The sequence below is a fragment of the Microchirus variegatus genome (assembly GCF_963457635.1).
Source record: "Microchirus variegatus genome assembly, chromosome: 12".
NCBI classification, from domain to species: domain Eukaryota; kingdom Metazoa; phylum Chordata; class Actinopteri; order Pleuronectiformes; family Soleidae; genus Microchirus; species Microchirus variegatus.
Window position 1 is genome coordinate 16564446 of NC_139813.1, and position 26276 is coordinate 16590721.

The window sequence follows — 26276 nt, forward strand, 5'->3', positions numbered from 1 at the left end:
CATTGACTACAACATAAATACATTGAAAAATATACTTTTTCCTTTTATATTATTTTTTTTATTGTGGGTATTATGAAGAAACTGCGAAACGATGTTTACAACTTGGATGTATTTTTGTTGTTTATTAGACCGGATATTAGTTTAAAAAAAAAAAAAAGGAAAAAAACTACAGCCAGCGGAAGCAGTAGCCACACGTACGTGTGACGTATTTCCGCCGTTGCCTCGGTCCTTCGCCGACGTCGTGATGTTAGAATGTTTGTGTTACACATTTATAAGACTTAATTTAATTTGTCTTTGAAGATATTCATTTCCGGGGGTGATTTGTATCATCTTTATCTAGCGTGACCAGGTTCTGTCGGGACATGAAAACGTAGCTGTCAGTTATAGCTAGGTCGTCGTTGTGTGTGTTAGCTCCGGTGTTAGCCACTCGGGCCCGGTCGTCTGTATGTGAGCACAAAGGCCGAGCACAGCGCCTCACTGTCCAACAATGTATCCCTCCTGGGGAAACTATGGTGGGCCCCAGTCCCAAAACTTCAGTGGACCCGGGCCTCGTAAACAATCTGGTGCCGGCCCAGCACCGGGTTTCGGCGGCTTCGAGGCTCCGTCCAGTGGCTCGCTGTTCTCCAGCCTGCAGGAACAGCACCTCCAGCAGATGCAGCAGCTACAGATGCTACACCAGAAACAGCTCCAGTCTGTGTTACATCACGGAAACAACGCCGGGGCGTACGGCTATTCGGGCCAGCAGTGGCAGCCTGAGGGCCCGGGACATTTAGACAGTACAGCTGGAGCTCAGACCTTCTTCAACCCAGACGAGACTCAGGCGAATAGAGCCCCCCCTGCTCACCCTCCTCCTGGTCATCCTCCTCCTGCACATCCTCCTGCTCACCCTCCTCCTGCACATCCACCTGCTCATCCTCCTGCTCACCCTCCTCCTGCACATCCTCCTCCTGCACATCCTCCTGCTCATGCTCCTCCACCACCACCTCAACCGCTCATCCCCGAACCACAACCATGCCCTCCCCCTCCAGAGCCACAGAGCAACAATGCCCCCGAACCTCCAGAGACAAACAAGAAGGATCCTTCCTCCAAAGAAGAAGACAAATCCGTATCCCTGCAGGTAATGTCCTGCACCAGTTAATTCTGACTGTGATCATTTTAACAATGAGGCTCTACCGATAGACTGAACCTGAGCCCATCACTACCCTCATGAAACATTTCTGTTAAATGCAGGGCTATCATGCTTGTGTTGCTTAGTCAACTACCATTTATGCAATCTCGTATTGTTTGCAGACAGCATATGAAATAGAGTAAAAACAAATGTGTAGAGCAAAACAACTTAATTTATAAACCACTTATCAAGATGAATTCTAGGAGTTTGATGCAAATCGGAAAAGCGGTCATAGCATTTAAAGCAAAACGAAAGAAACCAAAAACACAAGGTTATTCACGTGCTTTTTCTGACCCTCACATTTTGTGGTTGTTTCATCCAGGAACAACAGCAACTTTGGTACAAACAGCACCTTCTGAATCTGCAGAAGTTGAAGCAAGAGAAAGCCAAGCAGAATCAAAAAGAGAGTGAAGGGGCAGTGGCTCCATCCCCTGGCCAGGCAGTTCCTCCTCCACCATCAGAACCTCAAAAAAATGCACCACCTCCACCTCCACCAAGCGAGGAGCCCCCAGTACCTCCTCCACTACCTGATGAATTGAGGGTAAGCATTCATAACATTAGAGGGACGTTTATACAAGGATGTCAAACCTGTCTTGGTCAGATATTTTTTTCTGATGTTAAGCTTGAAAGTCTCAAGCATCAATGGGATGTGAACGCTACAAAAATGAAGCTACATATTATTCAGTAAAACTGGAAATAAAACTAGGTCATATATGCGTATTTATTGGCCTTTGCCAGCTCTGGTTCATTCAGAGTCAATTATAGTAAAAGCAGCTGATCAGTGCCAGTACCTCCAACCCATTATGGTAGTGTACCATTACATAGTTAAGCCCAAATGTGTGTTTGTACAGTAAAACAAATGACTCTTTGAAAATAATTTGTTGTTCTTCTTTTATGGGGTTTCAATGTTTTGTTTTGTTTTTCGTTTTAAACGCAGCAGTTTCTTTTTGACAGTTAATCCAAAAAGCTCCCTTCAAAATCGGTTTTGAATATTCCATACAGATTCTATTGTCATTGAATGTAAAAATTGTTTACATGGTTTGTATGAATTTTCAGAATGAAAAAGTAGGAAAACCACCTACATTAGCAGATGCAGTAAGTCAACTACTTACTCTCCCATCATCATGCTGATAATTTACCCTCAATTCTTGGAATAGCTTCCATGTCATGCATGAGAATCCCATTGAATTCTGGCATGTTCTTCTTTACATTTCTAATTGTGGTTGGTGATTATAATCCATTAAATATATGATCATGATGTGTTGCTGCATATTCCTGGTGAGGGTTACAGAAATTAAAGTAATTAGCAATTAATCTTTAAAGCAGTAAAGCGTCATTGTCCAGGCCTGTTCAAACAAATGTTAATTGAATTACTGTGTAAAATGTTATCACAAAGTCCTTCCATCTCAAAAATGTGTTGTCCCTTCCATCACAAAATGCTCTATGATATGTCAAAAACATTCTTTGTGAGTTACAAGCCGTGCTTTACTTAAATCTTGCCTTGTTTCTTTTCAGCCTGAAGTCATGGAGGACCCAGTAGAGGCTGCACGCCTCCAACAGTTACAAGTGGCAGCAGCACAGTGGCAGCAGGTTCAACAGCAGAGAGTGGGCTTACAATATCAGACTCTCATGCAACACCATGAGAAGCTGCAGCACATCCTGGAACAATACCAACAGCTGATTCAACAACCAGCAGATCTTCAGGTAGGTTAATCATTGTTTGACAGCTGCTATCAGTCTGGTTTCTCCTCGGAGATGGACCTGACCTGTACATGAACTGCAAGGAGAAAGTAAAGAATTGTTTGACTAGTTGAACCAAAAGAGAGTTGCTACAGCTGGGCTCTTCAAAACATGCAACATCTAGGAGTCCCATAATTTCTAGTATTTTCTTCTCTACGTGTAACCTGTTTATAATAATCCTATTGCAAGAATTAATGGGATCCTTTCTCTGATGTTGTTTGTTGCAGTCGATGTCTACTGAATTGCAGCTGAGACACTATGAAACGCAACAGCAGCAGTTCACACCTTTATTTCAAGACTGGGAGCGCTCATTTGCCCTGTGGTTTGAGCAGTTCCAGACCTATCCCCACAAAGACCAATTGCAGGACTATGAACTACAATGGAAGCAGTGGCAGGAGCAAATGAATGCCACCAATGCCCACCTTCATGAAAGGAAGGCCACTCTGACTGCTATGGTGCCGTTTGCCTCAGGCCAGTATAATAGTGGGATGACTGGACAATATGGCCAGTTCCCTGGGCAAGATTTGCATCTGCACCAGCAGTCAATAAACTCGGGTGTACAGCATCCTACAGGTGCTCTTGGTCCCGGATCTCAAGGTCCACCGCCAGCTGGGTTTGGGCCAAATTCAGAGTCAGAGTCACCTGCTGGACCACCTGTGAAAGGAGTTGGCCCTGCTGGCAACACAGAAAGACCGCCAGGTCCTCCCTCTGTTCCACCACCAAGTTTCAACAATGTTCAAGGTCCAAGGTTAGTGAGGATTTTTTGCAACTTATAAAATTGAGTTTGCATGGAGTTTGCATGTTGACCCCATGTGTGCATGGATTCTAGTTTCTCCGGTTTCCTCCCGCAGTAAAACACTTGCAGATTTGGGGATTAGGCAAATTGTTCACTAAATTGACCATCGGTGTGAGAGTGGATGGTTGTTTCTCTGTGTGGTCCTGTGATGGACTGGTGACCTATCAAGGGTGTACCCCGCCTATTGCACAATGTCAGCTGGGATTAGAACCAGCGCCTCCATGACCATCATGTGGAGGATAAAGGAGATGAATGAATTAATGACTGGCTGATTAATTTGAAGTCAAATTCAATCAATATACCACATTGTCCCCCACATGCTATGATCATTATAATTTCTTAAACTTAAACATATTAATATGCATATAAACTTTGCTAACTTTTTGGTATTAATATGTCATTGTGGAATGGGAGCTTTTTAATGGGCCTGTGACTAGAGTGCATAGTAAAATCGCATTTCATATTTCAGGCTTGCATTTTATGTTGCTGTTACTGAGTCTAATTGAAGACAATTTAGCACCATAACTGACGTTTTCTTGTTGTTTCTGTTCATCTCAGTGGAAACAACCAGAGATTTGACCAACCGCAGCAGCGCTTTGATGGTCCCCCAAGGTTTGATCAACCACAGCAGCGTTTTGAGGGTCCCCCAAGGTTTGACCAACCACAGCAGCGCTTTGATGGTCCACCAAGGTTTGACCAACCACAGCAGCGCTTTGGTGGTCCACCAAGGTTTGACCAACCACAGCAGCGCTTTGATGGTCCACCAAGGTTTGACCAACCACAGCAGCGCTTTGATGGTCCTCCAAGGTTTGACCAACCACAGCAACGCTTTGATGGTCCTCCAAGGTTTGACCAACCACAGCAGCACTTTGATGGTCCTCCAAGGTTCAACCAGCCACAGCAGCGTTTTGATGGTCCCCCAAGATTTGACCAACCACAGCAACGTTTTGATGGTCCTCCTAGATTTGACCAACCTCGACAGCGTTTTGATGGTCCTAGATTTGACCAACCACGACATCGATTTGATGGCCCCCCTAGATTTGATCAACCACGGCAGCGTTTTGATGGCCCCCCTAGATTTGATCAACCACGGCAGCGTTTTGATGGTCCCCCTAGATTTGAACAACCTCGACTTGGGCAGCAGCCTAGGTTTGAACAACCTCTAAGGCACCCTGGCCCTCCCCCTCATTTTGAACGCCCACCTTTACCCCAGCAAAAACAACAGGGCCCTCAACCAAAAACAGAAATGTCCATTAAACCGACCATGGACCCAAAGACTGGCGGAAATTCGGATGTGCAACCAAAGCTTGTAGAGGAAAAAAATGATTCCAGGCCAGATAATAAGGACCTGATAGAGGACAACTCGCTTGGAGAAGAAGGATTTTTTGTCCAAAATGACCCCATTCCCCAGACCTTAAAGACAACACAGGAAGCTAAGAATTCAGATTCCAATGCTCCTGATAAAAGTGAAAATACTAATCCTCTTAACAAAAAGCCTCCAGCCTCTGATACTGTGGCACTGCAAACTATGCCTGCAGATAAGCCAGACAAACCATTGATAAACAACAAAGCCCCAATGGTTCCAAAGCCCCCGGGAATCAAACAGGAGCCACAAACATCTGACCAAACGCTGTCAAGACAAGATCCTCCAAAGCCTATTCCTGGAAGGGGGCGAGGACAGCCCAATGTGCCTACTGAAATGTGTGGGAGAGGTCGTGGGCTGAGGGGGCGTGGAAATTTCAGCGGACCAAACATGGTCCCGCATGTGGAGGTGAAGGATGAAATGTCCTATAATTGTATACCACCTGAAGAGGACTTGGGAATGCCGGAAGACCAGCAAGAATGTCACTGGGAAGATCCTTCATGTGAGGAGTATGGTTTGGAGGAATCTGAGGTGCCCCCTGAAGAAATGTGGATGCCAGAACAAAATTACTTCCCGACAGAGGATGAATATTATGAGGAACCAATTGGGGGACCAGCTATGGGGAGAGGATACCACCCAATGATGAGAGGAGGACCCCCAATGATGAGAGGGAGACCCCCAATGATGAGAGGTGGACCACCAATGATGAGAGGTGGACCCCCAATGATGAGAGGTGGACCCCCAATGATGAGAGGTGGACCCCCAATGATGAGAGGAGGTCCACCAATGGGTAGAGGAGGACCACCTATGTCTAGAGGGGGCCCCCCAATGGGTAGAGGAGGTCCACCAATGGGTAGAGGAGGTCCACCAATGGGAAGAGGAGGTCCACCAATGGGTAGAGGAGGTCCACCAATGGGTAGAGGAGGTCCCCCGATGGGTAGAGGAGGGCCACCTATGGGAAGAGGTGAACCAGTTGACATGCACTGGGAAGAATCTGCTGAATATTTTGAAGAAGGTGACCCTTACTGGGACGAGGGGAGACCTTTAATGAGAGGAATGAGACCTCCATTTCCACCTGGCCGAGGACGCCCCCCACGTGGTCATCCTGGTTTCATGCTCCAAGGTCGAGGGCGCCCTCCTCATCCAGCACATGGGCCAGTGGATCATGTAATGGACACCAATGATGAGGAAACTGATCCAACAGGACGTCCCATGTACCATGGACTAGATCCGCACAGCCATCCATTGCATCCTGATGTAGAAAGAGGTAGGCATCGTGTGCCACCACCAAACTATAATATGGAGTCTATGGAGGGGCCTTTTTATGAAGACAATATGGAGATAGAGGGAGGATGGGAACCAACACATGACAGGGGTCCCCCCTTGCCTCCACATGAGATAATGGATCGGGGAGGAATGAGAAGGAGACCTGTGGGTCGAGGAATGGCAAGAGGGATGTGGCGGTCAGGTCCAGGTCATGAAGAATTTGAAGAGGGCTATAAAGAGGATTTTGTGGAGGATTATGGTCATGGAGAAGATGGCCAACGCTGGCGGCCACCACGGGATTATCCTCCTGATGACTTTCAACATGATGCCAAGAGCTATGACTCTGAAAGGGACAGAGACGGTGCTCTTCCTGAGAGGGACTATGCCCCACGCATACCTCCACCAGAACCTTACAGAGATGGCCGTTGGCGAGAGGAGCGGGAAAGAGATAGATATGATGAGCGTGACAGGGCAAGAGGAGAGCTGAGAATCCGTGAATACCCTCCCTCAGAATGGGATAGGTCTTCAAGACCACCTCCAGATAGAGAGTATCCTCCTGACTATGAAGATCGCAGACCTCGATATGATGAGCACAGGGAAGCGCCTCCTTTGGAAAAACTTCCACCATCACTCCCAGCTGCATCTGTCAAAAACATACCAGAAAGTTCAGTTGAACCATCACAAGAAACAATTGCAGGAAATGTACTTGCTCTATCCCAACGTCAGCATGAGATCATTTTGAAAGCTGCTCAAGAGCTTAAGCTTATAAGGTAATTTTTAGACTTTCAGCTCAAATTAATGCATCAATGTTTAAGGGAACTTCCATTCCATACTTCTACCATCTTCCACCGTATGAGGATTCCGTCATCTTTCTTTCTTTTGGCATTACAGGGAAATGCAGGAGGTGAAGACCCCTGATCCTAAACCACAGCCTGCAAACACTGACATGTTGCCCGAGCTTCCTGCTGGTCTTCTTGGTTTGGAGATACCAGCAGACATCAGGAATGTTTTGAAGGTAAATGATTTTTACTCATATTTAATTATCTTTGCCTCATTTGTAGTAGCACCATTTTATAATTAAATGTTAGATCCATATTCTAACTAATCTTTTGTCCTCAGGGCATGAGTGCAGCAGCACAGACCGCTACACCTGAATCTGTATCTTGGGATTCAAAGCCTGGTGCCACAGATTACAAGCCAGTCCTCCCTGCTGCACCTATAGCTTCGGTGATGCCAAAGACTGTGGATTACGGGCATGGACATGGTATGTGCCTTCAAACAAACAAACAAAACATTTTAAGTTTACAGAAGTTGCTGATATTAATACTCATTTCAGAACCTGGTGCCACTGTTGAGCGGATGTCTTATGGTGAAAGAATCGTGCTGAGGCCTGACCCATTGCCATCAGACAGGGGTTATGAAAAAGGTTAGTTTCAGTATCGTAAAGCTTTTTCTCTCCTCAATTAGATCTTTCCTCTTCCTGACACCTACCATATCATTTCGCTGATGTTTTTTTTTTTCAATTCTCCTCCCAGAACCTCTTGGTCTTAGAGATCCATACAGCAGAGACCTATATTATGAAAGACGATCAGACCCTTACATGGACCGCAGAGAGTACAGTAGAGAGAGGGAGTTGTACAGAGAAAAACACCCCTCTGAATATGAAAGAGAGAGACATGAGAGGGACCGCTATCCTCCAAGAGAAAGAGACAACAGGTAAAATGTTTCTTCTCCTTTTTCCAAACACTCGGGAAGTGCACTGCTTCCAAACACATGTGATATCATTTTCTGTTTGTCTGTTCTTGATTCAAGCACACAGTCCGTGGTTGAAGAAAGGTACTTTATCACATTGTGTCAAACATTGTGATTAGTCATGAGTGTTTGCCAGCATGAAACAAGAAATTTGGTTGAGGTGACTGACATTGACATTTCTCCAATGCACAGATCTCCACTGGCATCTTCTCTGCGCTCGGGATACAGGGAGAGAGAGTGGGATCCTCGGGACCGCGACCGAAGTGGCAGCCGTGATCGAGAGGATCATTATGGAAGGTCTAGCTATGATAGACCTTCATATGAGCGTGCTGGACTTGAGCGCAGTGGGCCTGAGCGTTACAGCCATAGCTCCTCGCCCTTTGGTATGTTCCACCCTACATCTCTTAAACAAGTATTCACAAACCACAGCTGTTGGGAAGAATTTCATCACACTTCTCACACTTCCTCACAAGATACAATCAAAATTCAATGTCTATATACATACAGTGGACAGAAGAAGTTACCCAGAAGATCGAGGGCCTCCTATTGCACCACCTCTACCACCTCCGCCTCAGCCTCCCCCAAGAGTTGAGAAGAAGCCAGAAATCAAGAATATTGACGATATCCTCAAACTACCTGGCAGATCATCTCGACCTGAACGGGTAGGGTAGCCCAATAATGAATGCATTTTATTGTTGTTTTATGTTATATTGAGTGCTCATATAAGGCATTTATTTTAACAGATTGTCATTATAATGCGAGGACTTCCAGGAAGTGGGAAAAGCCATGTTGCAAAGCTTATACGGGTGAGTGGAATTATACCAACAACTACTAACAATATTCTTATCGTCCTTTACGAGACCTGTAAATGCAACAAATCAAATAGAAATATGAAAAAATATATGTGTTATATCAATATTGATATATTAATATTCAGGACAAGGAAGTGGATTGTGGTGGTGCCCCGCCGAGAGTTCTTGTTTTGGATGACTATTTTATGACGGAGGTCGAGAAAGTTGTGAAAGACCCTGACACGGGCAGGAGAGTCAAAACCAAGGTGAGTCTAAAATACACCAATAACAAACTTTAACTGACGAGAACATTTGGTTGAAATTAATTGCTGCGATTTCTAATGAATAATCTAAGACAAACATTTGATTTGCAGGTTCTTGAGTACGAGTATGAGCCAGAGATGGAAGAGACCTACAGGAGCAGCATGCTGAAGACCTTTAAGAAAACACTGGATGATGGCTTTTTCCCCTTCATCATTTTAGACTCTGTAAATGACCGGGTCAAACATTTTGATCAGTTTTGGAGTGCAGCCAAAACGAAAGGTTTTGAAGTAAGTTGTGTTCATGAATGGTTCAGAAAAATGTTATTCCCAGTTGGCCCTGTGCTTAAGTTTCTTTTTCAATTAAAGGTATATCTGGCGGAAATCACTGCAGACACTCAGACCTGTGCAAAGAGGAATGTCCATGGACGCAAACATAAGGAAATAACGAAGGTGTGCAAGATTGGTTGGCTTTCCTGGAATGTCCTTTAAAAACTTGTGTAGGAAGAGATCATGCACTAATGTAGTTTTGTACACAGATGTCCAACAGCTGGGAGCATTCACCGCGTCATATGGTGCGCTTGGATGTCCGGTCCTTGCTTCAGGATGCTGCTATTGAGGAGGTGATGTCTCCAATATGGGATAAAAACATTATTGTCCGTGATTATTAACTGAGATAAAACTAACATGTTTTTGTTATTAGGTTGAAATGGAAGACTTCAATCCTGATGATGAGCCCAAGGAACCCAAGAGAGAGGAGGAAGAAGAGAGTGATCTGGTAGGACATGAGATTTTTTACTTAATTAAGACATAGTTGTCAGTCTTTTAATTATATTGTTTGTTTTATTGACCAGGTGTTTTTTTACACCAATTAAACAGACAAGATAGGTGAAATTCATGAAAAATCATAGGTTAAATATTTATGGTTTATTCTCTATGTTTACAATCACTACAAAACATAACAAACAAAATAATTGTACAAAATGAGATCACAGCCACCACAGTCAAATAACCAACATTTGTTGGTCAAAACATTCTAATACTTAGTCCATTGTGATAAGTCCCATGGTTATGAAATCATAACAAAACACTAAAGCTATAAATGAAATGACAAATTCCTCCTCATAAACATTGTTTAATTTAAAGGTCTCCTTCAGTGGTAAGTCATATGTAAAAGTTGACTCAGTTCATAAAAGAATCAAAACCTATATGTATCCTATGGTTCAACCTAACCTTAAAGGGGATTCTCCCCATGTGTAATACACAGACAATATCTTCAGTTTGTGACCATGACTTTTCATTTCGTTAAGAAAACATGAGAGAAAGCTGAAGAAACAACGGGTTATCTGTTCTTTCACCGACCACCTATCTGTGTAACAGATATATAACAAATATTAAATATTCTCAGTGACATTGATTCAAATTTTGTATCAACAATGGAATGGATTTCCTACTTGACACTGGTGCCTGTCTATGCCACAATAACAGTTGGCAGTGAATGTAAACACACAAAAAGTTTCTCATTCTTAATGTCATGTTTTTCCCTTCTTATTTAACCATTAAGTGTGATATTAATACGCAGTCCAAAAAATAATTAATAGTGAGTTGAAGTTAAAAACTGAAGTCTTTTTTCAACCGTTCTTCTTCATACCAAAACACTTTACACAGACATTTACAGACATTTGCTCCTCATACTTTACATTACTTTTGAGAAATTCAAAAGTTCAAGATTGCATGGGAGCCTCAAGTTCCCATAGAGTTTAATATGGTTCTGCAGTAGGAAGTATTGCTTATTGCTTCATATTGACATACTCGATCACTCTATCGTTTGGTTTCCCTAAGTGGTAGAACTAAATGCACGTTATTAGTGATTAAAAAATTATTTAACATATTAAAATTGATCATACAGTATTATCTGATGGAAATATCAATAGAACTGAAATGCCTTTAGATTTATTTATTAGTGCTGTCAAACGTTACCGCGTCAATTTTAACGCACATTGCGTTTCCATGACGACTGTCATGTTTACGTGACTCCCGATTGTTAAAATGAGTCTCTAAAGTAACGCTAAACTTTAAAAACAGAGGCACACATACGCAGTAAACGGGTACGCTGGTTATTTGTAGCACTCCTCTTTTCCTTTAATAAACAGACCGCTCCAGTTCGACTGTAGGCACGCTAACGGCGCTAAAAGGAGCTAATGCAGCTAACGGAGCTAACTGGTAAACGGTGCCTGGACTCCGGTGACGCGGTACGCAAACATGACGTCATGCGCTTCTATTTCCAGTCAGTCATCATGGAAACGTGTCATGTGTTAACCTTTTGCACAGCACTATTATTTACTCAAGATAACCAGACACATATAAGCTTTTTTCGGGTCTATGAATGAAGTAAGTGACCTACTTTGTTTTTTAGGTCAGGTCATACTCTCTGAGCTGCTATGCATTTCCGCATGTATGTACACGGCCAGATTCCATTTATACTAAAATCGAGGGACCGCTATCAGTCTAGTGTTCCACACATGCACGCTCAGTCTTACTTTTCTATGTCCTTGTATTTTGAGCACTGATTTGTATTTGTGTGGGTACCTGCAGACCTCAACACACAATCTCAAGCAGGTTTCCATGGTGACCATCTGTTGTTTCTTTTGAGCATTACGAGACCAATGTGCAGATGACAAAATCTGTATTGCACGGAGCCTATCGCACCACTGCGAATGTGGAACGTATGACCTGGGTCTTCAGTTATCCAATTCAGACCTGCAGTTTTACACAGTGCATGCTTCCTTTTCTCCCAGCCCCCAGGTTTATTTTGTTTTTTAAGCCTACCCAAACTTTAACCCAAACTCTGTCTGAACTGCAGGTCGACAACTGCTGCATTGCAGATTTGCAGATAAATGGCACTGGGTTTGACTTGGAAGTCGACCAGGCTTTTTTATTGCTGTCTTTGCATTTTCAAATATAGCCTCAAAAAACATCATGGCAGTTCTAAACTTGTATTATCCCAAACAGCAAAATACCAGTGAACCTCAGTAAAAATTAGGCTTTTCTTATAGTCAAATTTTGTTGTCCTGAATCCCTTTGCTCCCTCCTTTGTTGTAATCCTTCCCAACAATGAGAAAATTGTTTTTAGTGAAGTCAAGTGATTTACAACAAAAGAGGAGTGTGAATGGTTGTGATTTATCATGTATACTCGCAAAACAAGATGCAATATCTTAGCCACTTCAGAGATCACTGTTTTGGCTGCGGGAATTAATGCAAACATGTTTTCAGTGTCATTAAACAACAGATAATACAGTAAGATATCAGTACACTTATCATAAGTAATCATATACCAGGGTACTTGCAATAATATACAATCAAATTAAGAAGAGATCCTTCCACTCACAACAAGAACACACAAGCTATATCTAAAGTATTAGTTTGATAAACATACTAAATATCTAATTGTTGTTCTATATGTATATATAACAAAACCCTACACTACTTGACGGAAAGTGTAGTGGTATTATATCATGCTAATTTGCTGAAGTACCACCATTCCTCACCAAAGCATCAATGTAATGCCCATTATCTTTAATTATTTTTCTTAATTTCATTAAAATGAGATGATGTGGTGGCCACACACCAGATTTATGTACTATTTTACTGCAGTGTATTGAGTGTCTGTCTTCGGGAAAGTCACTTTGATAATTTGAGCAGACCTTGGCAGTTAAAGCAACAGCCTTTACAATCCAGCTTTGTTAAACTTGGATTAACCCAGTGCAGATGCTGCTTAGAGTTGGATTTCTGCAGTTTACCTTTATTATGCTTACACCTTTTTGCATTGTTGACCCACATGTGCATAATCGCATGTATGTATTGCATAATCTAATATAATACTGTTGTATCCAGTAGATTTTTATCCCTTCGAAACACTGTTATAAAAAGACTGTTTGTGACTTGGCTTACTGCTTCACTTATCATATATATAAAGTGTTACCATTCAGCAACTGCACTTCCTGAGCAGCACAACTGCCATGTCACATATGTTCTCTGCTACAGTAGTGTCTGAGTGTGATGGTATAAAAAGTGCTATTCCTGTCATGTGTGCGCTGTTGTGTCCAGCTCATGGACTGTCCTTATACTGAAGTTCCACCTTTTTCCTCATATCAAGCAACATGTTAAAAAAATAAACTAATACAGTTGTCTGGAAAATCACAGTAAAGACAGACGGCGATTCCTCCGTTTATTGTAAGAAATAATTGACAACACATGTTTACAGGTGTGCAGTGCTTGAACGTTTTGCAAAACGTCAAAATGGCAAATGACTATAATAGCTAGTTATTACATATAAATATTCTGCAGCATACAGGCAATTAAAATGTACTGCCATATTTAATTTAATTTAATTATACACTTTCTTACATACATGGTGTCTTAAAACTTGTTTTAATGGTTGGCCAGTACCTTGATATTGTGATTTTCAAAAGTAGATTAAAACACTGTCCAGAGCTTATCTCAAAATTACAGTTTTAAAAATACACTTTTATATTGCAGTTTTCTTTGATTGTGTGAGAAACTATCATGAATAGTCAAAAACTCACTAAAACCTGACTGAGTTAAATTAGAAGTGGATAAATGAACCTAAATTCTTTAACACCCATTGAATAATGAGTTGAACCGTAATCTCATGATAAAGAAGAACTATAGATGCAACCCTCACTTTTTATCTTTGCTTGTAGCCCCTGTGCTCTGGCACATGATTAAAGTTTTTGTTTCACAGCCCAGACTGCGTTCAAATGATTTATCAGATTCCTTATACAAACAGTAGTTCAGCTGGAATTAAAATGTGCCAATTCTCATTCTCATATAACTTATGACTCTTATGTTACTTTGCTCTCATAAATTAAGCATACATGTATCCAAGATGACCTCTTTGTTGACACTCTTCCCTCCATTTAGTTGATTACGAATATATTGTATTGTAGTTAATCAATATAAAGCATATCTTAATCCAAAAAATGTACTCGAAGAATTAAATAGGGTGTTTTTACTTAAAAATTGGCTAATGAAGCTTAACAGTGGAGGGTTGGTTGGCTTTTTAACAAAAGCACATGCTGTGCATTTTGTTTTAAGATTTCAGCAAACCTTTGAGCAGCAGTTTTGCTTTTAATACTGTTATTTGAATAAATAAAGAGGTCATAATGCTAATGAAAGTGCCTCACTATGATCATAAGCTCCCATGCAAACTTCATATTCAGAGCTTGAACGACGGCTACTTTTGCTTTTTAAAGTCTTTGACCTTTTTAAAGGACGAAACAGAGGTTGTGTTGCCAAACACAGAGCACAGCTGTTGTTCCTTCTTACTTTCCTTTATTTATGTGACCAAGAACAAAGGCTCGCTCTGAGCACATTTATCTGAACTTGCATAAAGGTTTATTTTTGTATGTTACACTAACCGGATAATCTCTTTCTCTCTATGGACGTGTTTCTCAGTTGTCTCTGTCTTTTTTACCTCTAATAAACCAGTCTCCTCTCGTTTCAGCCAACCACTTTCCCTTACCATCTCTCCTCCCCCTCCCTGTATCACCCATACGTTTAACCATTGCAGTGTTTCTTTGTATAATATAGGGCTACATTCCAAAAAGTAAATGGGAGATGGATACATCCGAGGCAAAACTAGGTGGGTATTTCTATTTTAGTTTGTTTTTTATACTTACTTAGGTGTAATGGAGCATGATATTTGTCGTAAAAGCTACTTTGTTTCTATTTTTTATCTAATTATTTATGTGAGTTATGTTCTGTTGTGTGCATGATTCACTAATGGACAATTAGGAGAGACGGTCCATCAGTGAATCGCATATTGATTACTGTTTGCCAGATTTCACCTCCACTACATTGACCTGAACCTACATTGTTCACGTTGTTCTAGATTAAGACTTTTCACATTCATCAATTTGTTAAACCTTTTTAAGGCAAATGGGTGGAATGTGCACCTCCTATGCCCTTCTTATTCCCAGTATGTGTCCACAAACAAACATTTTCATGTCTTCAATTTCCATGCTGGGCAAATGCAATGATGTGGTTGTACTTGGTTGCCAGATATTGGCACATTTGGATTTATAGATTTTTATTTTGAGTGAGAACCAGCTAAAATGGATAAAGCCAATTTCCTAAATGTGGCTTTTTATGAAATGTCAACATGAGAAAGCTTCTTTTATTGGAGGGCAGAATAGACCTGAGCTGTAATCTTCGATTTAAACAGACAAGTTGGACGGTCTTGGTAGCGGTGGGAAGAGGAAACGTGAAAGTGATAACGCGGCAGACCTGGATGACTATCTTCAGCTGCCAGACGACTATGCCACGCGCATGTCCCAACCAGGAAAGAAACGGGTAAATTGGCTACAAAGATTTAGACCACAAAATATCTAGTGCACTGTTGTTGCGTGTAATATTAATTGCTGACTAATGCGACAGATTTACCTAAAATTATGGCAATTCATTAGCTCACACCCTGGTTGGATCGCCCTTTTCTTTAGGTTCGATGGGCCGATCTTGAAGAGCAGAAAGAGGCAGATCGAAAGCGCGCTATTGGCTTTGTTGTGGGTCAAACTGACTGGGAGAGAATCACGGACGAGAGTGGTCAGCTGGCACAAAGAGCTCTCAACCGCACCAAGTATTTCTAAGAAGAAGAAAGTCTTCTAGCCCTTTTTTTGCTTCTTTGAAAGGTAGGTTTATCATTCCTCTTTTTAACTGTTAGGATTGCCATAATGTTACCGAGTCATCATATTTGTGTATAACAAATAGAATCAATACCCACTTGTAATGAGCTGAAGAGGACATGTTTGAGGATTTTCCTTACGACATGCCCTCTGTCAAAATATACATCCAACTGTTCAGTTCAGAATTATAATATAAAAGATCCTGCAAAAGTTTTGGTTAATCCCTTCTCGGAATTTTTCAGTGAGCCTTTGTCTTCAAATATGTTTAAATGTTTAAATTGATGCATACTTTTTTTAATTACTCATTTTAAAACGCATGTATTGACTTTTTAAAGTTCTTTAGATAAATTTGCCTCAATGTACCTGGATTCAAAAGACTTAAATCTTTCTTATATAACATAAAGCCTACAAGTAAATTGCATTAATTCCTTTCACAAATCTGTCTTTGGCCAAATTATCAGTGGTTTATTTTCTTTTCTGCAGGCGCCCAGAATGTGAAATGTGTCCCCGAAGCTCGAGACTCATCAGGGCGACAACTCCAATATATATATCAATTTCTGAATTAGTCATGGAGAAGGATACGGTTTAATATTTTCCACTTCATTTTAAAAAGACACTCTGAATTTTCCAATTTATCCTTGACTACTTCTGATGATATATCCTGTTTTCAGTCATGTTTTTTTTGTTTATTTTGTTTTATATTGTTCATGTTTTATTTGCTGTTTACCTGTAGCACTGTTTCTTAGTCAATGCTTACTTGGAAAAAAGACAATAAAACCTTTTACAAAAATCATCAATTCGGGGGGGAAATCTTCCTGGAGGCTGTCATCTGCACATCATCATCAGAAGCTCCAAAAATGAGATTTCACAGCTCAGTAAGAGCTTAGTAAAATACTTCTATCACTCTTGGATTAACTTTTTGTCATCATAGTGCAGCTGATATGTGATGATGCTCTTTGTTGTTGTTGTTTTTTAAATGTTCTCATCCTTTATATTTTGCATAGTTTTCTTTTTCTAGTAAAATAAACTTATACGTTAAAACATTTGACAACAATGTTAAGCTAATGATTTGAATTCAGTTTGACTTGTTGTGGTATTTTCATTGGCTCTGCTTGTGTGGATTTGCATTTGTCTGTCTGAGTATGGAGTGTACTGCAAGTACACAATTACAAAACTACCTCGCTCCTGTGTCCTAAAAATGTCCAAATATTATCACATCAAATCATTTTTGTTGATTAACAAATATGAGTGATGAACCTTCCCAGGGTTTCTGGGCATTAAAAGAAACCTTTAAAAGATACATTATCACAAAACAACTAGGAGATGCAGTGGTTAAAGATCCAGTGAGTAAGGATTTGTGAGAATGTAGATCAGAGGTGTAAAAATCATTTCTGTTCGGGGGCCCAAATGCAGCGCAATTTGATCTCAACTGGGCCGGACCAGTAAAATAATAGTATAATAACCTATGAATAACAACAACTCTGAAATGTTTTCCCCTTTTACATTCAATGAATGAGTAAAAAAAACTGCAATTTCAACAATATTATGCCTAAATTTACCATTTACACATCATGCTGGTAGTATTTCAACAACAAGTTAATTATGCGGGCCGGATCAGACTCTCTGGCGGGCTTGAAGAAGTTCTGGCCCACGGGCCGTATGTTTGACACCCCCGGTGTATATTGTAACAAACCGTTGGTTTACTGCTCACCCCTTTCTTTCCTAAGCATGTCGTTGAACTATGGTGGTCATCTCAAACAGACGACATGTCATTCTTCTTGGGTTACGCAGAAAGCTTATGCTCCAAAAAGCCAAACGCAAGCTCTGGCTAATCTTTCTATTCTTGCTGCTCTAGCAACATGACAGGTCCAAAGGCCCCTCCCCCCAAGTCCATGTTAAAGACTTATTCTAAAGCAATGAAAACCAAACAAGGTTATACACTCATAGGAATATATTTATTGGCAGTAAATTCAATTTTTGCCAATAAACTGCACTCATTGTTACACACTGGAACTGGTTTTCTCAATGGCACATTGTAGCTGCTTTTCATGACAAGAATTGTCTCTTCATTTTGATGACCAAATGTCTCCTTTTGATTCAGTTTTGTAAATGTTGGCTTTTACCTTCAAAGTTAAAAATGTGATCTAGAACTGCCTAGTCTGTTAAATGTACAGTCGCATATTTAATGTATTTGAAATAAGATATTTTGCACAAGAAAAAACTGGGTTTTTTTATACTGGAAGAGTTTTTTGAAGTAGTGTTGGAAACCCCATTTTGACCTGGCATCATGAATGATCTGATCACATGCAGATCATTCCAAGAACAGGTCTGAAATGACCTAATCCATCATGATTTATTCAAGCTGATCAACACATTTAGAAGTTGTTTACGAAAGCATGTGACCAGATTTCTAAGATTGTGTGAATGCTCTCAATCATCACGTTAGAGACCGCCTCCTCAGCTGATGTCCTCAGTTTCAGATTTGATTAGATTTTTTTTAACACTAATCAGATCAGCTAATACAGTCATTTGTAGCCACTGCCAAAATTTTCACACTGATGGTGACATGATTTTCTTTTTCCATTCCGTTAAAATTTCATGTTACAGCAGCGTGTGTTGAGTCACTCAAGCTCCTCTCGTCTTTCTTTCTCTCGGTCATTCGCACACACATACTAACATTAACGTCAGTCTTGTTTAAAAAACACTTGTGATGTCATAATTACATTATTATGACACTGAATATTTCAATCAAATGCAGTAAGAAGCCAGAATGGATACGTTTTAATGCCAGGATCGATGTTCTTACCAGGTCTGAGTGGGGCCTTGATTGCAAATGCGTTTGTGCATGTTGCAGATAAATGGTAATGTAGATTGGTAATATAATTGTATCGCATTGTATGGAAATATATTGTGCTTTCATTTGTCAAATAAATTTTACATCTACATCCTTTGCACTTTGGAATCGGAGCATCCAGAATGATCACACTTCAGTCATTTTGACCCAGCATTTCAACTCTGAAGACAAAGCAAGGATCATGAGTTATGAGAAAATGCGGCTGATGAAGACCCTGATGACCCCAGGGACAACCAACCCACTCCACCATGACTGAGAAGCTGAATGAATGGATCCATATGGTGAGTAAAGAAGAGATCAAGAAATTCCATTTTAACTGTTACATCTGTGAACATATTACAGTTAATGATAATTCTCTTAATGAATTAATCTATTTTGTTTTTTACATACCTTGTATATACAATGACAACAATGTTCTCTGTTAAATATTAAAGAAATTTTTCCTGATGTGTGTTAACCTTACTTTTTCTGTTTCACGTTTTTCCACATTGTACAGTTAAACAATTAAACACAATATGTATTATTGCTATATTATATGGTTGATATAGCAAAAATACATGTACCAGTCTATGTCTATGGATATGCTATACTTAGCCATTGTACTGCCACATGTATGGTGACTCCAGATGTGCAGACATTCACTTCATTCTTCACCTAACAAAACAAAATAGTTTCTTCACCAATGCTTGAAGAAGTCCATGTTCTTTTTGGCCTTTATCTGGACTGATGATGACTCTTGAATTCAGTTGGTACATCTCCGTCCAGTTTACAGATCACCTTGTAAATCGCTTTCTTCCAGGATGGATCGTGATCTTTGCCCATTGAAATTGCAACGTAGAACTCTCTCAGTGTAATTTCGGCAACCTCAACAAATCTGTCAGGGACCTTTAAGTTCAATGGAGAAAAAAAAAAAAAAAAACCTCGACATTAAACCTTTTGTCTGTTTTTGTATTGTATCTAATATTCCAGATTTGCATTATATCTTAAGGTAGAATTAGACCTGATTAATGTCTGACACCTTACTGCAAACATCCTCTTTTTTTTTTTACTTAGAATTATGCTCAGCTGAACTCTCTGGTCTGGGCACTTTCAAAAAGCAGAAAAAGGCGTACGGTTGTCTTGAATACCTAATAAATAAGCATATAGCTATTAAAATAGTTGATGGAATGGAAAAAGGATTTGACCAAATAAGCATCAATAAAACTAATCTTTTCTTCACTTCTGACTTGATCAGATAAACATTTTTTCTTTAGTTAATACTAATATTAACTCATTCTCTTTTGGACAATCCTTGTATTCAGATGCCACATTTGCCACACGGACAAATTGCTGACGGGTTGTTGGCCTTTTTTAGCTGCAGTGTGATTCATTTAGGCGAATTTAATCAATATAAAATCACAACAAGATGCTGAATTATTGATGTTTACACTTATTCAGTCTGTCTAATGCAGTTGCATTAATTAAATTTTAATGGTTACTCAAACAGCATGGAAAATACATTTTTAGGGTGGCATTAAATGTACAAGTTGTTGCTTTTGTCTCCAGTAATATTTTAACTTAAGATGGCATCTCGTATCCTAAAAGAAGAGAAGAGCAAATTCTCTAACATGGCAACCACATGGATTTAATGTATAGCTTTTAAATGTTGTGATTTGAAACAAAGAAAAACCATTCCTTGTACCTGTTCTGTTCTCTTATATGAACACACCACAAAATAAGTGTAATCTCTTTGATTTGACAACAGTCGGCTGTGCAGAAGTGACTCACTAATCACACAAAAAGAATATCAAAACACTTTGACACAACAGTGGCAGTGATTGTGCAGAACAAATCATTAAATGTCGGCTGAATTTAAAAAAATATATAATTTCACTCTCATCTCTGCCCTTTCATCACTGCTCCTCTGTTGCTTTTGTCAAATATCTATTGTAGAGCATTTTTTCCTTACATGCCCTTCATTTAATAAATTATTTTCAGTTGTACATAGATTTTTGGAGCAAGTTCAACAAACATGTAATTAAATGTGTCACAATGCACGACTTCACATACTTTAGAAGACGATTGGGAAAATGCTGTAGTTAAACTATACTACTTCTGTAATATTTGAAGCCATGTCTTGAACCTTGGTATTAGTCTAGATTTTATAATATTAAGGCAGATGAGCATTATAGAAATTGTCGACATGGTAAACACTTAAAGCTCGATTAAAAATGAATCCCTATATCTTTTTATCGTCATTCTTTTGAACATGGAATTCAGATTTAATTAGAGATGTAATTTACCGTGGAAACTGCTGTTTGAACGTGTTCTCGTTGTTACATGAACTTGCTTGTATACTTGTCACACGATCAGTCAGTCTGTCATTTAAATATACTTCAGAGAGTGTCAACAATAATGTACCTGTATGTATAAAACAGGCGTTTTGGATTGCATTGGACTGTACAAGTGTGCCTCAAAAATTGGTGATCATTATATGTTTAACATTGGAGGAAATACAAGAGGATGTATTTAACATGAAAATGTATTTAACTGTAGTTGAGAAAAGTTCAGGGGAAAAAAATACTGATCTTTATATGACTGAAAGACCTCAATGAGAGGTTAACTTAAACTTAATGACATCTAATTCATCTAATTATAGGTTTGTTAATCATCAATTTTCCTCTGTCTTAATTCGTTTTGGACCTACTGAAATTCCAGTGTTTAAAGAAGCAGAATACACAAAGCAAAAAGTATATGGGTCAATTGTGTTACTTTTTCTGAGAGTGTTTGGTATTTTTAGCCCATAATAATAATACATTAGTTGTGTGATTGAGTCCTGGCTATGAGTAAATATATCTATTGTGATGGCTCTTTAACTCCTTTGGATGATATATTATCTTGGAATTTCCTGCACGCATTAACACATCTAAAATAACGTAGCCGACATTGTTGACACGCGCAGGAACTCTGGCTATGGAGAAGCATGGATTTACGTTCTTTTTTTAGCTCTTCACTTGAGACAATTCACTGAAGTAGTTCACGATGTACTAGGTTGTGGCCGTATTATACACCGTGTGACCTACGATGTAATAGATTGTTCATTAACTTCAGGGAGATAAAGGATTGACTGATCAAAGTCCAGGATGTTCCCTGCTGTTCATCACACTGTGAAATGGCACAAAAATGAATAACCGTGTACATTCAGAACAACACTAATCACCTCACCTGGAAGTCATTGGCTTTGTTGTAGTGCATGTTGAGAGCTCTGAAAAGTTCTGATTCTCTTCCCACTGTCAGATCTCTCACGTCGGCCACTCCCTCCACGAGCGCATGGCGAGCAAACTTCTCGATCTGGATGTAGTAGAACTCCCTGAAGTTGCTGAACCACTTGATGAGCTGAGAGGTGATGCAGCGCGTGAACTGAGGAGGTAACAAAAACAGGTAACTGGGGTTGATTAAATGTAAAAAAGATTACATATATATATTGTATTATTTCTCCGTCTTTTTACATTTCACAGAATGTGTAACTCTGTTGACCAATAAAATACAGAAATTATGAAAATCTTTTGCATTTTTTTCACACTTTACTGCTCAAGATTGGAAGTATTTAATCACCTGCACGTCATGGAAACACGTCTTCAGGACCAGTGAGCTCGGGTAGCGAGTGTAAAAGAACATGAGCTTTGCTTTCTTCAAGTGGTTTGTAGTCAGACCCTCCTAAAATGCACCAGTGTTAAGGATGAAACATAATGAAATGTTTTGGGGGTAATGAGTGATCTGAGGTCATATTTCCTTTACGTGACCATGTGGATTATTTTATCTTTAAAAGAGGTAACATGAAGAAGCACAGGCTTTATTGATAGCACATACCTGATGAAATAAAAAGGATAAAATATTTAAATACACTAATGTGAGAAACTGGTAGAGGATACGTTCAGCATGTATGGGTTATTCTTCACCACGCCGCCAGACTCGATCTTGACACGAGGGAAGCACAGGCTTCCATAAAGCACTGGATCCACAGTGGCAGTGTGCGGGCTCCTCGCACGTCTGGAGTTGACCTTTGGTTTCACTTTGACTGAAGTCCACTGTGTGTCAAACATCTCAGAATTTGCTTGGACAACCTCAGAGGATCCCAGACGGGGAGTGTTGTGGTTCTTCTGCAGCGGCTGGTTGTCATGACTGAACGGCTCGTGGGGATAATGAGGAGCTCTCGATCTGGGTCGAACGATAGGCTCAGATCTTTCCAGTCTTGGCTTTTGCACAACCAGTGACAGAGCCTCAGATTGAACATCTGGTGTCTGCACCTTTTTTGGTGCCGTCTGCAGAAGAGGCACACTTTTAAAGACCGAGTCAACACTCCTGCTCACAGCTCTGGACAGTTCGTACTTTAAAACATCTGCCATGAGCTTTACTCTCTCCGGTTTGGATTGGAAAATATTCATGAGCTTCCCCTTCCTCCAGCTTGGATATTTCTGACTCTCAAAGTCAAATGAGTCTGTAAAAGCATCTTTTGGAGACATGTCAGGAGAAATATTCCAGGTGGGGTATTTCTCTGCCACATGGTAAAACCTTGTCCTGAGCTGTCGCAGGTGCTGCTGTCTTCTCTGGCTGTGACCTGTGCTGCTTCTTGCCATGTTCCCCTCACGTAGAGGCCGTTCTGGATTCCTCTCGTCCTCCTTCGGGTGTTCTGTCTTCTCATACTGTGGTGTCAACGCATCTGTGTTGTGCATACCAGGAGAGCTCGTCATGCCTTTGATGATATTTTCGACTCTGGCTCGCTTTGCTTGGTGGCCACTGCTTAGATTCCAGTCGTGATGACCGCAGGAACTGGATGCAGGAGATGGGTGCCTTCTTGTGGAGCTGTCTCTGGATGGGTTGACCTCAACTGGGCTGGAACTGAAGAAAATTGAATCAGCTTCACCTCCGCTGTAATAATCACTCCCCGTGAGCATTTTTGCGTCCTTGTCGTCTCGGTGAGGAGTCACAGAAACATTTGATGCACCTGAATTTGAATGCACAGGATCGGGTTGAAAAGAATGGAGATGCTCGGCAGTGATGCTGGTCGAATACATGCCTTTACAAACAAAACGAAGACAGCAAATGGGCAAATATAACCTCAGGTGTTAAATAATAATAATAAAAACAATTAAATGACAATGCTCCAGGAATCTTTGTTAATGTCATGATAGCAACTGTCAGTCTGCAAGTACTTAAATTGCATTTCAAATCAGTATACAAATTTTTCCTTTATTTTTTTATATTTAGAATTAAATACTACAAATTGTAAGTTGTAGTTCAGATATTAAAGATATTTGCTGCTCACCTGTTGGAAAGGAACCAGGTCTTGAACTTGCAGCAGGAGGGAAAGGGCAGGACTATTTGTACTGGTCTCACTGAAGGGTCCAGGGGGGGTGTGGTCAAATATAATACATCAACCAATCCCATTCCCACCTGCCATAAAATAACATTAATTTTAATATTAAACTGGAGCAGCTCACTGTTGACGACCGCGGTGAGAAAACTTTTTTTCCCCTAATAAATTATTGTTTAATTCGTTTTATTGTTTTATCATGTTGAAATTTCCCTTTTAATTCAGTATATTCGCGATATTTGACAGTTTCTAGTTCATGGTGAACATTTTTTTTTGCTCCCGCAGCTCGGTACTTCTAACCTCCCCCTGCCAGCCTGCCACAGTGGTTCCTTCCACTTGGACCGCCCACACACTTGGGAGCGGCGCGAGCTTCCGTGGACTGTACGTACAGCTTCTCCGCTACAGGCTTCAGCCGACAGCTACCGTCATGTTAGCACGAACCAGAGGTGTGTACCGGACGCTCGGCCGTTCCGTGTCAGCGGTTAGCCAGGTAGGTCCAAGGAGGGCGGGGCAACACCACCACCACTGAGCTGTGGTAACACACACTGTTCATGTTCATTTGTATGTCTGTTATGTTCTGTAGTGCTGACATTAGCTTGTTGAGTAGCAGGGCCTCGGCTAACAAGGACAAAACACACTGACAGCTTCACACTGAACTTCGGGTCTGTCGCGAGCTAGAAGCGGTGTCCTGTTAACTATCTGACTGTTGGAAATGAAGTTAAACTTTAAAATATCTAAACGAATAAAACACTGCACGCAATCTCATAGTTGGCCTGCAAGTCAGAATAAACTTGCTAAGCGAGTCGACATTCTGTTCTGTTGTCTGTAGCTATAATCTTTGTTTTAGTTATTGTACTGCTTCAGTGACAGTGACCGGTTAATGACGTGTATGTTAAGTGCTGGCTTTTCTCTCAGGTGTTTAACTGTCTACTTATTACTGTGAGCAGGTTAAAAAACAAGCTGAAACAATTTTCTTTACTTTTCCCTGCTTCACATGGAGCCTATTGTGTCAGTGTTGTCAACTGTATAAACACAGGCAAATTCAGTCAGCACACCCTTGCAATTTAATACAACTGTCCCACATTAAACTTTATTTCATGGAGAATCCAAAGCCCATTTAAGTGTCTTTAAATACCGAAGAACATTTAAGTTTCAGTTCTATTTGATGTGTTAAAGCCCAGCCTTGCTCATATAAAATGTGATACAACAATTACACAGATCGAGATTCAACTTTGAGATGTAGCTGTTTAGATGCATTTTAATAATAGTACACGGTAAGGTCTTTTGGATTAGACTGCATCAGTTTGATTGAAATAAACAGAACTGAGCATGCAAAACCTCTCAGTTTCCCACAGATTCAGTACAGTACCCTATCTTGCAAGATTAATATTTGTTTTTTATCTTTTTCATCATGTATTTATATCTGAATCCCCTCCTTAATCAAGTTATCTTCTTCTTTGGTGTTTTATAGCAGTTGGCCTCTGTAATGCTGCATTCATGCCTCTTTCCAAATCAAATTATCTCCTCCTTGGCCCATAATCAATATCCCCAGAAAATTGCATCTTTGTCGGTCCTTGACTTTTTTAATTGTGTGCTGCTCTCACTAAGAATGTCCAAAAATGGCAAAAACATGACCTCCTTGGCAGCTTCTGAGTGTAACTTGAGCTGTAACTAATAACTAGATAAGCTGAATGTTTTGAATTGCATCTTCTTTTAGCCAAGTCCCTCAAGAACATACACACAAGATAACTAAAAATCAAAGAATAACTACTCGAGCAACACTTCGAAAAAGTTGCAAGAAGACAAATAGAAAAATATAGCTAACTATTATGGTACACGTGATCCTTCATGGTGTGGTATACGTTTCCCTGTTCTTTGATTCATTGTGTATGATTAGTGCTTAACTGACAGCTCCACCCTTTTCTGGCATCCCTTTGTCACAAGCAGCTATACATATAAAAAAAAAGAAGTAAAAGAGCAGCCAGAACAAGATGGGCCCTGCCCTCAATACCCACATGCATAACTCATACAGTCTCACAACACACAGATATTCAGTAGCCCTCACCAGTCTTCCTCTCCTTAATTTGAAAATACACTATTGTTCATCACATTGTCTAGACTAAAGACATTTAATGTTAGAAAAGTTTAGTTTTTACATCTATAGACAAAGACTAGTGCATATAAGACAAATAGGTTTATGTAAGAGTCCTTGCCCCTTGACTCAAAACA

At 40.3% G+C, this 26276-nt stretch overlaps 3 protein-coding genes across 4 annotated transcripts in view; 2 read left to right on the forward strand and 1 right to left on the reverse strand.

The window, feature by feature from the left end:
* Window positions 1-487: 487 nt before the first annotated feature.
* ylpm1 (YLP motif containing 1) lies at window positions 488-16667 on the forward strand (the record flags this gene model as incomplete). The annotated part of the gene is made up of 22 exons (XM_083898549.1): window positions 488-1117; window positions 1491-1709; window positions 2684-2872; window positions 3136-3656; window positions 4263-7103; window positions 7225-7348; window positions 7453-7597; window positions 7670-7759; window positions 7869-8049; window positions 8146-8169; window positions 8278-8468; window positions 8593-8747; window positions 8829-8891; window positions 9023-9142; window positions 9251-9427; window positions 9506-9589; window positions 9676-9759; window positions 9840-9914; window positions 14750-14801; window positions 15384-15511; window positions 15658-15846; window positions 16324-16667. 21 exons carry the CDS (start codon window positions 488-490, stop codon window positions 15802-15804), a joined length of 6240 nt encoding a protein of 2079 aa, XP_083754675.1. The 3' UTR covers window positions 15805-15846; window positions 16324-16667.
* A 2741-nt stretch (window positions 16668-19408) lies between these two features.
* Window positions 19409-23628, reverse strand: LOC310934754 (prospero homeobox protein 2-like; the record flags this gene model as incomplete). The annotated part of the gene is made up of 4 exons (XM_083898550.1): window positions 19409-19579; window positions 21899-22093; window positions 22289-22390; window positions 22606-23628. 4 exons carry the CDS (start codon window positions 23626-23628, stop codon window positions 19409-19411), a joined length of 1491 nt encoding a protein of 496 aa, XP_083754676.1.
* An 806-nt stretch (window positions 23629-24434) lies between these two features.
* LOC310935259 (dihydrolipoyllysine-residue succinyltransferase component of 2-oxoglutarate dehydrogenase complex, mitochondrial-like) overlaps window positions 24435-26276 on the forward strand; it is a 148586-nt gene continuing 146744 nt past the window's right edge. For both annotated transcript variants that reach the window (XR_014592982.1, XM_083899117.1), the window contains exon 1: window positions 24435-24537. Coding sequence is in view for 1 of the 2 variants with exons in the window: in XM_083899117.1 (XP_083755243.1) it covers window positions 24475-24537 (63 nt within the window). In the remaining variant the exon portion in view is untranslated. The remainder of the gene's footprint in view (window positions 24538-26276) is intronic.